The sequence below is a fragment of the Chelonoidis abingdonii genome, chromosome 3 (genome assembly GCF_003597395.2).
Source record: "Chelonoidis abingdonii isolate Lonesome George chromosome 3, CheloAbing_2.0, whole genome shotgun sequence".
NCBI classification, from domain to species: Eukaryota; Metazoa; Chordata; order Testudines; family Testudinidae; genus Chelonoidis; species Chelonoidis abingdonii.
This window is the reverse complement of record NC_133771.1, coordinates 164,086,682-164,101,079: the sequence shown is the minus strand read 5'-3', so window position 1 is coordinate 164,101,079 and position 14,398 is coordinate 164,086,682. Positions and strand designations below refer to the sequence as shown.

At 44.7% G+C, this 14,398-nt stretch overlaps 1 protein-coding gene across 1 annotated transcript in view; it reads left to right on the top strand.

The window, feature by feature from the left end:
- Window positions 1-11,234, top strand: part of PSEN2 (presenilin 2) — a 33,225-nt gene extending 21,991 nt beyond the window's left edge. The window contains exons 9-12 of the mRNA XM_032798217.2: window positions 1,028-1,105; window positions 2,842-2,964; window positions 4,567-4,685; window positions 9,314-11,234. Of these exons, the coding sequence (XP_032654108.1) occupies window positions 1,028-1,105; window positions 2,842-2,964; window positions 4,567-4,685; window positions 9,314-9,469 (476 nt within the window). The 3' untranslated portion in view covers window positions 9,470-11,234. The remainder of the gene's footprint in view (window positions 1-1,027; window positions 1,106-2,841; window positions 2,965-4,566; window positions 4,686-9,313) is intronic.
- Window positions 11,235-14,398: the final 3,164 nt, after the last annotated feature.

Here is a 14,398-nt window from a genome sequence, read left to right as displayed (position 1 = left end):
CGCCACTCCAGGGGGCGCCCTGCCGACCCACCGAGTGTTGCTAGGGTAAAAGTCTTCCGACGAACGTGCACGCGGCACGCGCGCACACCTAACTGGAATGGATATGAGCAACACATCTCGAAGAACAACAGTTACAAAGGTGAGTAACCGTCTCTTCTTCCATCAGAGAAGGAAAAAAACACAGAAAACAGTAACTCAACAAAAAGTTTATTTAGCCTGACATCCATGTTTCTATTGTAAGACCGCAGTCCGTGGAGGCTTCCTTGCTGCAACTGAGCCTCATATGGAATCACAGTCTTTATATCTGCCTTGGCGTTCTCATAAACCATAAGGTAACCAGAGCCCTACTGTACATCTCAAGTAAACTTCTGCCTCTTTTCTGATCTCAAAAGGGTCCCTGCCTTCCTTATTTTAGGGAGCCATCTCAAAAGTAAACCCCAAACCATCCTCTGCCTGCCCTTGGATATTCCCACTTACCTCCCAGGAGGCTTCCAGCATCCCCCTTACGGAAAAACAAGAGGGAAGGGGTGGCCAATCAGAAATTAAAAAAAAACAAACAGAAAAATCCCTCACCAGCCTAGGTAAGTGGGTTGCAACATTCTCTCATTACCAAAGAATGTTACAGAAAACCTACCACTATCCCTACCCTTAGTGGCACTATTTCTTGGGCCACCTCTTTACTTTAGCAGATGAAGTGGCCACAAGTGAAGGAGATGAAGGGGCCTTTTCTTTCTGAGAGCCATAGAAAACAAAATGGTTTCCTTGCGTGCAATAACTTGTGGTCTGAGTACTGACACATGTAATATGCTGTCTCCATCCCCTATCTTGCCAAGTAAATTACTAGAGAACGGGAATATGCCAACCAACATGTGGGTTTTGAGTGTGTTTCCCCAGCGTGATTGTTTGGTTTCTTTGCCTGCTGTGTAAAATTCAGGATGAAAGTAGAACCACTCAAATATTGTCCAACTTCCTCTGAACAGTCAGTGACCCTACAATTCTCTAGACATGTAATTTCCTTTCCCTACAGCTGCTATGGTGTGGACAGTAGGAATGGCAAAGCAAGATGCAGCATCAAGGAGCCTTACTCAGCAGACATGGGATTCAGGTCAGTTTTGCTCTTAATGGAGAACTATGTACTGTAGTTAGTGTCTTTGGTTTTCAAATTGAAAATCTGTGGTGCAGTAAGTTTTTAAATTAAACTTGTGTGTGTTCTGCAGTTCACTTCTATTGCATGCTAGGCAGGACTAGCAAAACCTCACTGATTTGTTTTCTCTGTCTCAAATCCTCACCTGGCTTGTCAATAAAGATTAGCAGAGTGCTGTAGGGAGGTCTGGTGTTAAGGCTTCATCACTTTTGATAAAAGCATTTTCTAATATGTCTTTAAGTGCAGTTAGTAAAACCCCAATTATCTAAATGCTTGGGGCACTTCTGGATTTTTCACATAATTGGGGTTGGATAATTAGTTTGCTTTAGACTGTAAATTTAAAGCAAAACTGCACATCTTAAAAATGAATGACCTAAACCTGACGTGATGTAGTATCTTGGAGCGTGAGAGGGTTTTACTATAAATGTTTTTTCCCATTTAATCACTAAAAATAGCTGCTTCTGCTGCACTTCAGAAGCCAGTAGAAGCTCTCTTAAACAGAGTGGTTTTTTTCCCTTTTTTTAAGAAAGGAAACAAAACAAATGGACCTTAAGCCTTCATAACTAGGAACACTTTTATATTCAGAATAAACCAAGCTGAACTAGATTGGTCATTGTACTGTAGGCACTGACTCTGAGGGCTCTGGAGCTGGAGCACCCATGGGGAAATATTGGTGGGTGCTGAGCACCCACTGGCAGCTCCCTGCCCAGCTTGCCTCTGCCTCCTCCCTGAGTGCACCCCATGCCCGCTTTTCCCCCTAGCTCCCAGTTCTTGCGCTGTGACACAGCTGTTTGACACAGCTGGGAGGGAGGGGGGAGGAAGGGGAATGTGATGCGTTTGCAGAAGAGGTGAGGCTGAGGCAGGGATTTGGGGAAGGGGTCCAGTAGGGGCAGGGAAGGGGCAGAGTTGCAGCGGGGACTTTGGGGAAGGGGTTGGAATGGGGGTAGGGGTAGAGGAGGGGGGGCACCAGCACCCACTGGCGCTGGGGAAAGTTTGGCTCCTATGTAATGTACTAACTAAGTGTAGAGCAGCAATCATGCTTTTGTGTGGACTAGAAGCAAACTATCTGGTGACGGGTAATACCAACATTGTAGTCTGCTTGCTTGCATATGCAGCAACATGTTTAACAGTAATTGGGGAGGGGGGAATGGGATCCCTAAACATTCCTGTTAGATCGCATACAGGGGAATGTGTTCAAACCATTTTACTTCAGCAAGGCAGGTTATTATGTGTTTAAAAGAAAAATGCTATATGAAAAGTGTAACAGACATTGATGGAATCTGTAATCTTTACAGGCTAGTCAACTTTACTGCTGGATCAGTCTGGGTGATTGTGCTGGAAAGATTTTTGTTGACTTCAGTGCATGCTGGATTGGGCACCATCATATTAAAGACGAGAGGCATATGTCTGGGCAAGCTTAGTGCGGCCCTCGAATTCCGAACAAATTGCTAAAGGGGCCCCTGGGTATGATGGCGTCTTTACTATTTCTGATAATACTGTAGGGGCATGCACTCTTGACACAGCTGTTTGTTCCTAATGAACACTACAGTTTGTACATTGAGACTTTACCCACTCATCCTTGGTTTGGTATGGAGAAGCCACTTCATAAGGGCTGCTTACTTCATGTTTCTCAAAACATGTTAATGTAGATACCTTCATTTTGTCTCTTCTTTGGTGCCTTTTTTGGGGGAACCTAGCTGAAGACGTGAGAGAGATCCATGACAATTCTGCATATGTGGAATCCGAAATCTCTGAGGCCAGGAGTCCAGCACCAACCCATCCAACCACTTCCTTATTAGAGGATCTGGAAGAGGAGGAAAGTAAGGCAAATGAGTTTCTTGAAAACTTGCTTTTAAATGGCATCCTGCCATATACAGTAATAGTCAGATTCTCCCGCTCCTACTCACGTTGGGAGTACCTTGCTCTCGGAGTAGTTCTATTGAAACTAATGGGACTATCTGAACAGTAAGATATGACTGAATGCGAGTCAGAAAAGTATCAGAATCTGACCCAAAATGATTTTCATGCTGCAATATCTATTCTAAGTATGCTTAGAACAGGAGGCTCTTATACCTAAGGGCTGGTCTTCACACAGTTGGTTTTGTTTGTTTTTTATTTTGGTACCAATTTAACGATATCCGTTAAGAAATTGATGTAACTATATTGCTTTCTAAATGGATATAGTTGTCAGAACCCCCGCTAGGGTGGATGCAGTTATAATTAAGGCTGTTTTAGTCATGGGTATTTTTAGTAGAAGTCATGGGCAGGTCACGGACTGTGAATTTTTGTTTGCTGCCCGTGACCTGTCCATGACTTTTACTATATACCCCTAACTAAAACTTGGGCCAGGGGCTCTGCAGTGGGGGTGGGGTGGGGTGGGGGGTGTTGGCAGGGCTGGCAGGCTCCCTCCTCAGCTCCGACCGGCACGTCCCTGTAGCCCCTGGGGTAGGAGCAGCCAGGGGGGCTCTATGCACTACGCTTACCACAAGCACCACCCCCGTAGCTCACATTGGCCAGGAACCACAGCCAATGAGAGCTGTGGGGATGGGGCCTGCAGGCACAGGCAGCATTCTGAGTGCTGCCCCCCCAGCCGCTCTGCCTAAGAGCTGCAGGGCCATGCCAGTCGGAGCCAGGGAGCCTCCTCTTCCCCCATGCACCACCACGCACCCCTGTCCCAGCCCTGAGCTCTCTCCCACACACCAAAACTGCTGCTGCTGGGCTGCCCATGAGCCAGCAACAGCCACTGCCAAATCATGGAGGTCATGTAATCCATCATCTCTGTGACAGACATTCGGCCTTAGTTATAATTGGTATAAGGGCATTTAAAGTCTGGTAATCATAAGCTACGCTGATTTAAGCACTTATATCCTAATATAACTGCCTGTGCTAGAGAGTTGGACCCATCTTAACGATATCTGTGTCTAATCCAGTATAGTTAAACTGGTACAAAATGTATAGGTAGAGCAGCCCTTACCGTGCAAATGTTTACTATTTTAATGGTGCCCACTGAGCTTGAGAAAGTGTCATGTTGTGTGGCATCCAACTGGCCAAACAATAGTAACACTGGAGCTGGTTGGAGATTAGGTTTGCCAAGGGTGGGAGAAGAGAGGAAATTGTTTCTAGTTGAAATCTTCCAACCAGCCCTAGGTAGTTTTGACAGAAGAAATGTCCTGGAGTTTTGTGCCTCTATAGAAGAAAGTCCATTGGCTTCTGTGAAGTGAAAAAGTAGGTCGTCGATACAGGAAGGTTCCAAATAACTGTACCATGGAACACTTGAATGTTGTCAGCATGGTGGTCTGAGTCGTTAGTCAAGAATAGAAACTTTGACCAGTTTTACTGGAGGAGGGAGAAGGCATGGGTGTAAAGCAAGGAAAACAGAAAGAGAAACAGGAGCATTGATGTGAATTTTTCACTTTTAACAGGAGGTGTCAAGCTGGGCCTTGGAGACTTCATATTTTACAGTGTGCTTGTAGGGAAAGCAGCTGCCACTGCTAGCGGAGACTGGAATACAACACTGGCCTGTTTTGTAGCCATTCTTATAGTAAGTAAAACTGTACAAGTGGTGTTTATATTTAAAACAAAAAAAACTTTGTGGCATTGTAACATTGATGGACATATCAGTAACTGGTCACTGTTAAATATTTACTGCTGTGTAATATAGGGAGAAACCCACACATGAATCTACCCATCATATTGTATGTAAAGGTGATCAGCATAGTTGGGCACTCTGATATCTGGGACAAGAATGTAATCGACTCTGGACAAAAAAATCCTTAAGGAACAAATAAGGCCTAGTTAAACTAGAAGCGCTACAGCAGTGTAGCTGTGCCTCTGTAGCAGAGGTGGGCAAACTGCAGCTCACGGGCCTGTTGTGTCCAGCCCCCCTCCCGCAATCCCCCCCTCTCGAGCAGTCTCAGCACGCCGCGCCACCAGCGCTCTGGCCCGCTGCTCCTGCTGGGCAGCTCAGGTGGCGAGTCTGTGAGCTGCTGTTCTGAGCAGCATGGTAAGGGAGCAGGGCAGTTGGATAAGGGGCAGGGGGTCCTGGGGCTGTCAGGGGACAGGGAGCGGGGGAGTTGAGTAGGGGGTGGAGTCCTGGGGGGGCTGTCAGGGCAGGAATGTGGCTAGAGGTTGGGCAGACGGAGCGGGGGGGTTGGATAAAGGGCAGGGTCCTGGGGGTGGCTAGGGGTTGGGGTGGTCAGGGAGCAGGGGGAGGTTGAATGGGGTGGAGGTTCTGGGAGGGGTCAGGGAACTGGAAACAGGGGGGTTGGATAGGTGTGGGAGTTCCAGGAGGGGGCATGTCAGGGGGCGGGAAGCAGGAGGGGTTGGCTATGGAAGGCCATCCTGGGAGGTGGTCAAGGGGTGGGTTCCAGGAGGGGGTGGTCAGAGGAAAAGGAGCAGGGGGAGTTGGATGGGTTGAGGGTTCTGAGGGGGGTAGTCGGGTGTCGGGAAGTGGGAGGGGCGGATAGGGGGCAGGGGCCTTGCTGTTTGGGGAGGCACAGTCTTCCCTACCCAGCCCTCCATACAGTTTTGCAACTTTGATGTGGCTCTCAGGCCAAAAAGTTTGCCCACCCCTATTCTATGGCGTCTGGCAAAGATGCTCTAAGACTATGGGAGAGAGCTCTCTCGTTGACTTAATTACTCCACCTCTGTGAGAGGTGGTAGCTCTGTCGGCAGACAAAGTCCACCAGCCGACACAGCGCTGTTTACACTGGCACTTAGTTTGGTGTAATCTACGTCGCTCAGGGGTGTGGATTATAAATGGTAGTGTAGACAAGCCGTAAGCTCCATGCAGAAGCTGATGTGGACATCATGGGGCAGTGGAACAAGGATCTGGGAAAAGCAGTTAGAATTGAACTGCTGGTATTCTTGCTTCAGTGGCTAGAGATCGGGGACTTTTATCACAATTAAGAGTGAGTACTGAGATCTCTGGGCTTGACTGGGTCAAAAAATCTGCCTATGGACAACAGGAGCTGCTTCACGAAGATAGAAGAGGTTTGTGCTTCTCTCTTGTATTAGTAACCCCTGACAAAGCTCATCAACTTGTCAAGATAAAGAATCCTCATCAGTTTCAGGCTTTCAGACAGAGGTGTGTTCTGTTCCAGTGTTTGCTGGGAAGCAACAGAAATGGTGGAGACTAACTCCTCTGAAACAGTTGTCTTCATATGCACTGACCCGGTGGGTGCTCTGCGCCCACCAGCAGCCAAGCTCCCTGCCTGCTCCCCAGCTCACCTCCACCTCTTCCCCTGAGCGTGCAGTGTCCCTGTTTCTCCTCCCAGTGCTTGCTGCCACAAAACAGCTGTTTTGTGGCATAACAAGCTGTGGGAGGGAGGGAGGGAGGGAGGAGGAGTGGGAACACAATGTGCTCAGGGGAGGAAGTAGGGAAGAGGTGGGGCTGGGGCAGGAATTTTGAGGAAGGAGTCCAATAGGGGCAGGGAGGGCGTGGAGCTGGGGCAAGGACTTTGGGGAAGGAGTTGGAATGGGGGCAGGGCTGGGGTGGAGGAGGAGAAGTCGAGCACCCACTGGCACCAGAAGTTGGCACCTATGGTCCTCTTCATTGTGAAGAAATTACCATATTGTAGTTGTCATAGAAATCTGCAAGCTTCAAGGTCCTGTTTCTCTGACTCTCCAGCTCCAGAATGGTCTGTGTTGTAGTGCTCAGCCATCCTTGTACAGACCTGCAGAAAGCACATGCAGAAAGAAACAATGCCCACTGAGGAGAGTATAGGGCCAGCCCTGATGTATTTTTGTCCAAAGACCATAGAGAGCCTGTGCTGCCCATACAGAAGTGGAAGGGATATGGGGATTCATGTCTGTAGTAGTGGCCTTAAACTGCCAGTTGCCTTAGATAAAGAAGTATTTTAGTTTCATAATGTCAGTATTTTAAGTAACCAAATTCTTTCTTATATCTGAAGCTCCCAAGCAATCTAAATCTAAATTCTGCAATAAAGCTCTCCCTGGTTTCTGTAGCACTTTGGCATCAATATAGGAATCCCAGTGTGGCAGTCTCTTATCTCCATTTTTAACACACTTTGGCAGTGTGACACAACTATATTGCAGAAGTCATTGGGGGAGGCTGGAGGTATTGGCAGCTGGACTGAGGGTGAGGAGACATTTTAGGCTAGAATATTCAAAGGAACTTAAGAGGGTACACCCATTTGAGAGTGCTAAGTCTTGGTGCTTTGGTACCTGGGAAGATGTTGAGTTGACTGGAGACTGTAAAAGCACAGTACTGACAATTGCATTAGCTGGATGTTTCTGTCAAAAAGATCAGTGGTGAAGTAACTAACAATGGTAACATTTAAATTTATTTTGAGGTTTCAGAGTGAACTACCCCATCCATCTCCATCTAGCATGCCAACCACCTCATAGCTATTGTTTGCTTCAGACTGCCTGTGGGTCAGGAAGAAAACAGGGAATCAATTACACTTTTTTTTTTTTTTTTTTTTTTACTTTCTTCACAACCATGATGGTTAAAATCATATTTTTGTCGCACTGTTCATCCGTACCCCACCCAAGCTGGGTAGGCTAATGATCCAACCAGCAGACCAAATTCAGTAATGTATCCTGGTCACGGGCATGTTGCACATATGGTAAGAAGCAGAACAAAATTAAAGCGTTGATGCTGGGCTGCATTTCTACAGCGAGGGGTTGATTTTTGTGCCCCAGCTTGAGGCATGGGTTGCTGAGGCTTGCAGTAGTGCCTTACTTGTCTCCACTCCACTAGTTCTCATTTAAAACCTAAATCTTCTCCTCAGCTCTACTTCATGTTACTGAGCTGAAGTTTCAGACTTGGGGGAAGCAGTGGAAATTTCACTCCACCCATTGTTATATAGTGAGGTGAAATTGTCCTTTTGCACAGGAGTGGACTTCCCCCAAAGAGCCTGCCATGTGAGTGGGCAGGTTTGGAGTTTTCTTCACTTAGCGATGCTGATGGTGAATGTGCCTATTGTAGTTTCAAAGTACTTAGGTATCTTTTTTTGGATTAAAAGACACACAAACAAGGGTTGTGGAACCTGTGGTTTTCCTCAGATAAACAGGCTCAGTATGAACAGCTAGTCTTAACAGAAGATTTTTGCTTATAAAAACCAGTAGAAATCTATTGACTTGTGCACTGCTCTGTCCCTCTGGAAAAATTGGTTCATTTCCTAATCCCAGTATCTTGTTCTACATGTATGGAGGAGCTGTGTTGCAGAGGCAGTGTGTGCATGGCTCACTCAGCCTTTCTTTGCGGAAGGGGTTTGAGAAAAGAATTTCCTTGATAAGAGGTCCCTGGAGGGGAGAGAGTGCAACGCTGAATGACTGACTTGAACTACGTTCTAATCAGCCTTAAAATCTAGGGATCTTGATTGAAAAAAGGGCTGGGTCTGCTTATCACTGGCCATTGGATGTTCCCCAAAGTTGAAGGGAAACCTGACACCTCTTACTGGTGATAATTCTTTAAAGAAAAGAATTCAGACAACTGAATTATAAGCCAAGAAAACAATACCCAGATGTGCATACACACTCTCCTTCCCTCTCTCTCTCAAAAACCTCCCAAAACTACAACTTTGGGATCTGATGAGGATGCTCTAGTTAAAACTGAGACCTTGGCCAGCTTTACAGCTACCTATAGTGTTTATCCCAGAATGTGGAGAGAACTAGTCAAAGGAACCGGGGTTGGTTTGTTTTTTGTTTTGTTTTGTTTTTTCCATAGGGCTTGACAACTGGAAAGGTATTAAAAATATTTATATGCTAATCCCTGTATGGAAAATGAAGCTTGTGTTTGTAGCTGACTGTAATTTGAACACTTATCTGTAACTGATCAATAAATGCTACATGAAGGTATAGAATGAAGATTTGAAATAATATGTAAACAAATTAACTTTTCAATGTTAGTTGTAGATTAACAAAGACATTTGATGCCTCTCGCTTATCCTACCTTCCTGGCTGAGAGCTTGTGATCTAGATTGCTGAGGGAATCCCATGTGTCCTCAAACTGTGGGTCAGAAAATAAGCTGTCACTATGTGTGAAGTGGGGGACTACATCATCCTATCCCCTCTAACCCAGGCAAACTTCCCTTTTCTATGCAGTATATAGTATATTGTTCCTGTACTGTGGTGCCTATAATGAAAGCACTTCTTATGTGTAATGTCTTCCTTTGTCTTTGTCTTTGTTCCCCTCTGTGGTAGGGTTTATGCCTGACTCTCTTATTGTTGGCTGTGTTCAAGAAAGCATTGCCTGCTCTTCCCATCTCCATCACCTTTGGTTTGATATTTTACTTCTCAACAGACAATCTGGTGCGACCTTTCATGGACACCCTTGCATCCCACCAGTTGTATATTTAAAGGTGAAGAAGGCAGATGAGTAAGATTGTTGTTTTGTTTTGTTTTTTAAAGCCTTGCTGTGAAGTATGGCATTTTAAATGAGGAAGTTGTATAGTTTTACACTTAGTGTCATATATTTTTAAGAACTTTTTACAACTATCATGGGATACTTAATAAAATCTACTAGCTAACATCCAGAGCTTTTTCAAGCGAGGTAGGCACCCAACTACTATTGAAATTCACAGGAAGTTGAGTACCTAACTTACTTGGGCTCCTTGAAAACCCAGCTTTGGCATTGGTGCCTAAGCAGTACCTGAATGCACTTGATCGAAATGTCACCTGGTGCAAATAGTCTGTATGTAGTACAGGCTGACAGAGATGAAGAACCTTACATGTGCATGTCAGGGGAGCCTAGGATCTGCGTTTACGCTTTGACCTGGAGTTGCAAAGAGGGTTAATTTTACTTAAATTGCACAGCACTTTAAAAGTGAAAAGTGCTAACACTAATTAAAAGTAAGTCATAGAATCCTAATTAGACAAGTGGGGTGGTCTTTGTACATACAGGAGAGTAGACTAATGTAACTGCCTGTGACTGTTAGACAGGGAGACTGCTACTCCCATAGGGATGTTTCCAACACTTTGGGCCCAAATCTGGAAGCTTCACTGAAATCCGAATCTGGCCCTTTGTCTAAAAAAGTTGCTTACTATTACCCTAATGGGATGTGACAAATGAAATCCTGCTGTGTAACAAGATGTCCTTGGGTGAGATCTAAAAGCATGAACCTCTACAGGCTGAGCTAAAAGCTCAAAGGCTGTGTACAAACTCATAATCTCCTAAGTGGATGAGCCACTGTGGAAGTGAGAGTTACATTATCCTATCTTTTCCTGGCAGTTAGTGTTAGGAAATATCTTTGTTCACCGAGTACAAACCTCAGATGACCAAAAAGGTTGGAAAAATGACAAACTTCAGTTAAACTAGTTGGCCTGTAACTTCCTGTGTGTATTCTTGGTCTGATTCCTGTGTGTAAGGTAATCACTAGAGGGAGAACTGTTACTCTCCTTTATAAAGAGATTCTTACACTGACCTAGGCTTGACTTATCTTTTTTTTTTGTATTGGTTTAAAAACTTTTTATGACAAGCTTAGAAAAACTATATAAATATTTAATGTAAGAGTGACTATTTTGGAAATACACTGTTACAGTTTGTATCAAAATGTGGATGTGATTTTGATATTCAGTCTGTTAATCTAAATAGGGCATGATTTGAAGTTAAATAATTACAAGGCTAACATGACCCCATTTAAAACTATAGCGCTTGTTGCTAGCTAATCTAACAGGAAACTTGAGTCAGACGTGATATGTGTTAACGATTCTGTTTTTCAGTGTGTTCTTTTTCTTCCGAAAGTCCATTTCTAAGTAATATAACTCCTTTGATTTAGCTTGTGTCAAATGCATAAACGAGCGCTTATTTGTCTTCAACAGTTAATCAATGTGCAAAATATAGTATTGTGAGAGGCTTGTGTGAACGAATGTGATATGATCCACAGGAGTAAAAATTAATGTCTGCAGATATTCTCTTTAGAAGAGGCACTGGATAATTTATTTTTAAAATTGTTTTTCCAATAGACTTGTTAAATCTAACCTACTTTGATATTTAAAAAGATGCTTATTTAATATCAATAATATTAATAAAGATTCATTCAAATAGTTTAAACAATTTTAATGTGGGTGTTTCTAGGGATTTTATGCATCTCAGCTTGGATAAACAACTCAGTTCTGCTTTTTGAGTCTGTGTCGCTGTCATTTTTCTCACTCTGTATTACAAATGCTACAGCAGAAAAGGGGTTTCCATGAGAATCTAAAAATAATGAGCATATTTCTGTTTGGTTTTAAGGTTTGTAAGTGTTTTTGGCCTTCTTTTTTTAATTTTTGGGCCAGATTTGAATGTGATCACATCTAATATTTTTAACTAGATGATTTTTTCCCCTCAGATAACAGTGTGGAGTGGGTGTCAGATCTTTATATGCATGTATCCTGCAGGATTTTCTTCATTGTATTTGTGGCCTATGTATGTGAGAACAGATGTATTTTAGGCAATCTGAAATTGTAAATGAAGGAACAAAGGGGTAACTCATCTAGGGTAAACAGACATAACTCCACTGAGGCTGATGGTGCTGTACTGGTTATATCTAGGACCGGCCAGAGGATTCAGGGCGCCTGGGGCAAAGCAATTTCGGGGGCCCCTTCCGTTAAAAAAAAGTTGCAATACTATATTTTTTACATTTCCAAATACATGATACTAACCAGTGATATACATTCAAAAATTAAAATTAATTTGAAAATACACAAAATACATTATTTAACAACATTAAATGCTTTAATAGTATGTATACATTTGCAGTTACATAATGGGCTGTCGCTGGGTGATGGTTGGTGCCAATGGGTTGTCGCTGCCTGGGGGTGGCACTGTTGTTGCCCAAGGCTGGGTAGGGAACTGGGGGGTGTCTGGCTCAGAGGGGCTGGGCTCAGAGCTGGGGGTCAGGGCTGTGTGGGGGGTGGGGTCAGAGTGGTGTCCGGCTCAGAGGAGCTGGGCTCGAAGCGGGAGGTTGAGGGTGGGGATGTCCGGCTCAGAGGTGCTTACCATGCTGCTTACTCTTCCCTTTCTCGGATCTTCAGCATGCTGCATCTAGAAGTGGCCTGGGACAGAACTTAAGCTCCTGCCACTTGGCTGCACCTCGCAGCCCCGCCCCCTTACCAGATGGCTCCAAGTGGGAGAAGCTCAGGCCCCAGCGGAGCCATGCTGCTTTAGCCCTGTCCAGGGCCGCTCCTGGAAGCAGCGCGCTGAGGTGCCAGGGGAGGGGGAAGGTGGAGGCGGGGGGAGCCTCTGACATTCTTGTGGGGGCCCCTGTGGGACCTGGAGCAAATTGCCCCACTTGCCACCCCCCTGGGTGGCCCTGGTTATATCGGCTGAGGATCTAGCCTTCAATGAGCACCTCTGCATAAAATGTAATATAATTAAAAGGCAACTTTTAACAGACTGTTTAGTTGCGCTGACAATATTATCCTTGAGGTGGGGTGGTGGAGTATAGTGTGTCTACAGTAGAGTGGGTTTAACTGCGCAAAATTTCATATATAAACTTACTATAAACATATGTGTACAACTTTTAAAAATGACCTTGAGTGATTCTTACATAGTATGAAGTTCTCTGATGTGCACATGTTGCACAAAAGTGAAACTTTGCTCATGATATTAGTGTGGTGCAGAAAACATGAAAAGGGAAAGGAGAATGGCTAACCTGAGCTTTTCCAAAGACTCAAAGGAGAATTTGTAAGCTGCAGCAGAGTGTCTAGTATGTGAAACCTTTTACCTATGCACTTGCAAGGAAAATCAGTGCTGTGACCCAAAACTTAATATTCTTAGGTCAGTGGTGTGTTTTTCTGTGTGTGTTGATTCAGTAAAGCACATAAGCTTGTGCTTTAACACCCAACAAAATCAGTGGGACTTCCACATATGCTTAAGTGCTTTGCTGAATTGGGATTTTAGTGGCCTTGCTAGTCAAGACATGGACTGTCTCCTACTCTGTGTACAGCACACGTCACACTGGAGCCCTGCTCTGAGTAGGTCTCTGGCTGCTGCTGTGCTATAAATAACTAGTATCAGTAGGAGGGAAAGGGACTCTACCAGGCACGGTACAGAGACCAAGATTCTGTATCTTAACTGTGATAACATTCTTAAAGACCAACTTTTTAAAACGAAGCCAAGTGTGGGGGTATGTGGTATAACTGAACAGGGTTTGGCCATTCTCTCCTGAACAAGTTAATCATCCACCTCCCAAAAAAGCAGCCAATTCTGTTTATTAGAAATATCTGCAGATAATTTAATGTGGTGCTATCTTACAGTCCTACATACAGTCCCTGGATGATGATGATTGATGATAAAACCAGTCACATTTTCAGTTGCCATTTCCTCCTCTTTCACCCCAGTTTGAGAATCTTCAGGAGGCACTTGCTGTTTAAACTTGACATTACTACTCTTTCACCATAATTGTACTTGGGACTATATGTATCTGTAGATGGCCAGATCTGTGCTGCAAGGAGCTTACAAGCTTAAGGTCCTGATCCTGAAAGCTGCTATGTAACTGGTTGTCTCAGTTTGTGTTGAGCCTTCAGGGAATGCCTTGCAGGGTCTGAGCCTTCATTAGATTTACTTTAGGGGAGTCATGCCACTTATATTAGCTGAGGATGATGGTATCTAAGAGGAAAGACTCTTACCTTTCAGACACATGCTGTATGCCTGGAAGAGACCAAGGAAACACTAAAGCAAGTGTAGATACTGGATAATTGTGCATTGGAGGCAGAATGGAAGTGGAAGATGTGGTATGTGTATCTCATGTAGTGAGAGTAGCAGAAGGTGGGCTTTGGGTAAGGGAAAAAGGGGTGGAAATGGAGCATGGGAGGAGACTGGTCTAGCTAGTCTATTAAGACTTTAAGCACTCAGTTACCGAGGGTCTAGCTTTCAGAGGTGCCCAGCACCAACAGCTGCAGTAAATGGGGAGCTGCAGGTATTCTGCCCTTCGCCTCCTTTCTAGCTAGTATGAGGTGCTGTAATGCTGGCTGTAGGCTGGGTAGAGAGGAAAGACTATGACAAATGTAGTGATTGGTATGACTAGTCCTGTATGTTCCCATGGATGTGATGAGAAATCCCCAGCACTAATTGATCCCACTGCATGAGATGCCTTAAAAGGCATCTCTGGTTGTATTTTCAAGCTATGAGGCAGAGGGAGCGACAGCTGTGTTGAAAGTTTCATACCTCAGCTATTCATATGGAAGATTCCAGTTTCCTGACCTCCAGAAGGGAGTGGGGTAGGGGAGAGGGCATCTCTTTCTATTCTACCTCCATTGTGGATCGGGGCATTCTGGTCACCTCTGCTTCCTTCCCCACCTAGCAAA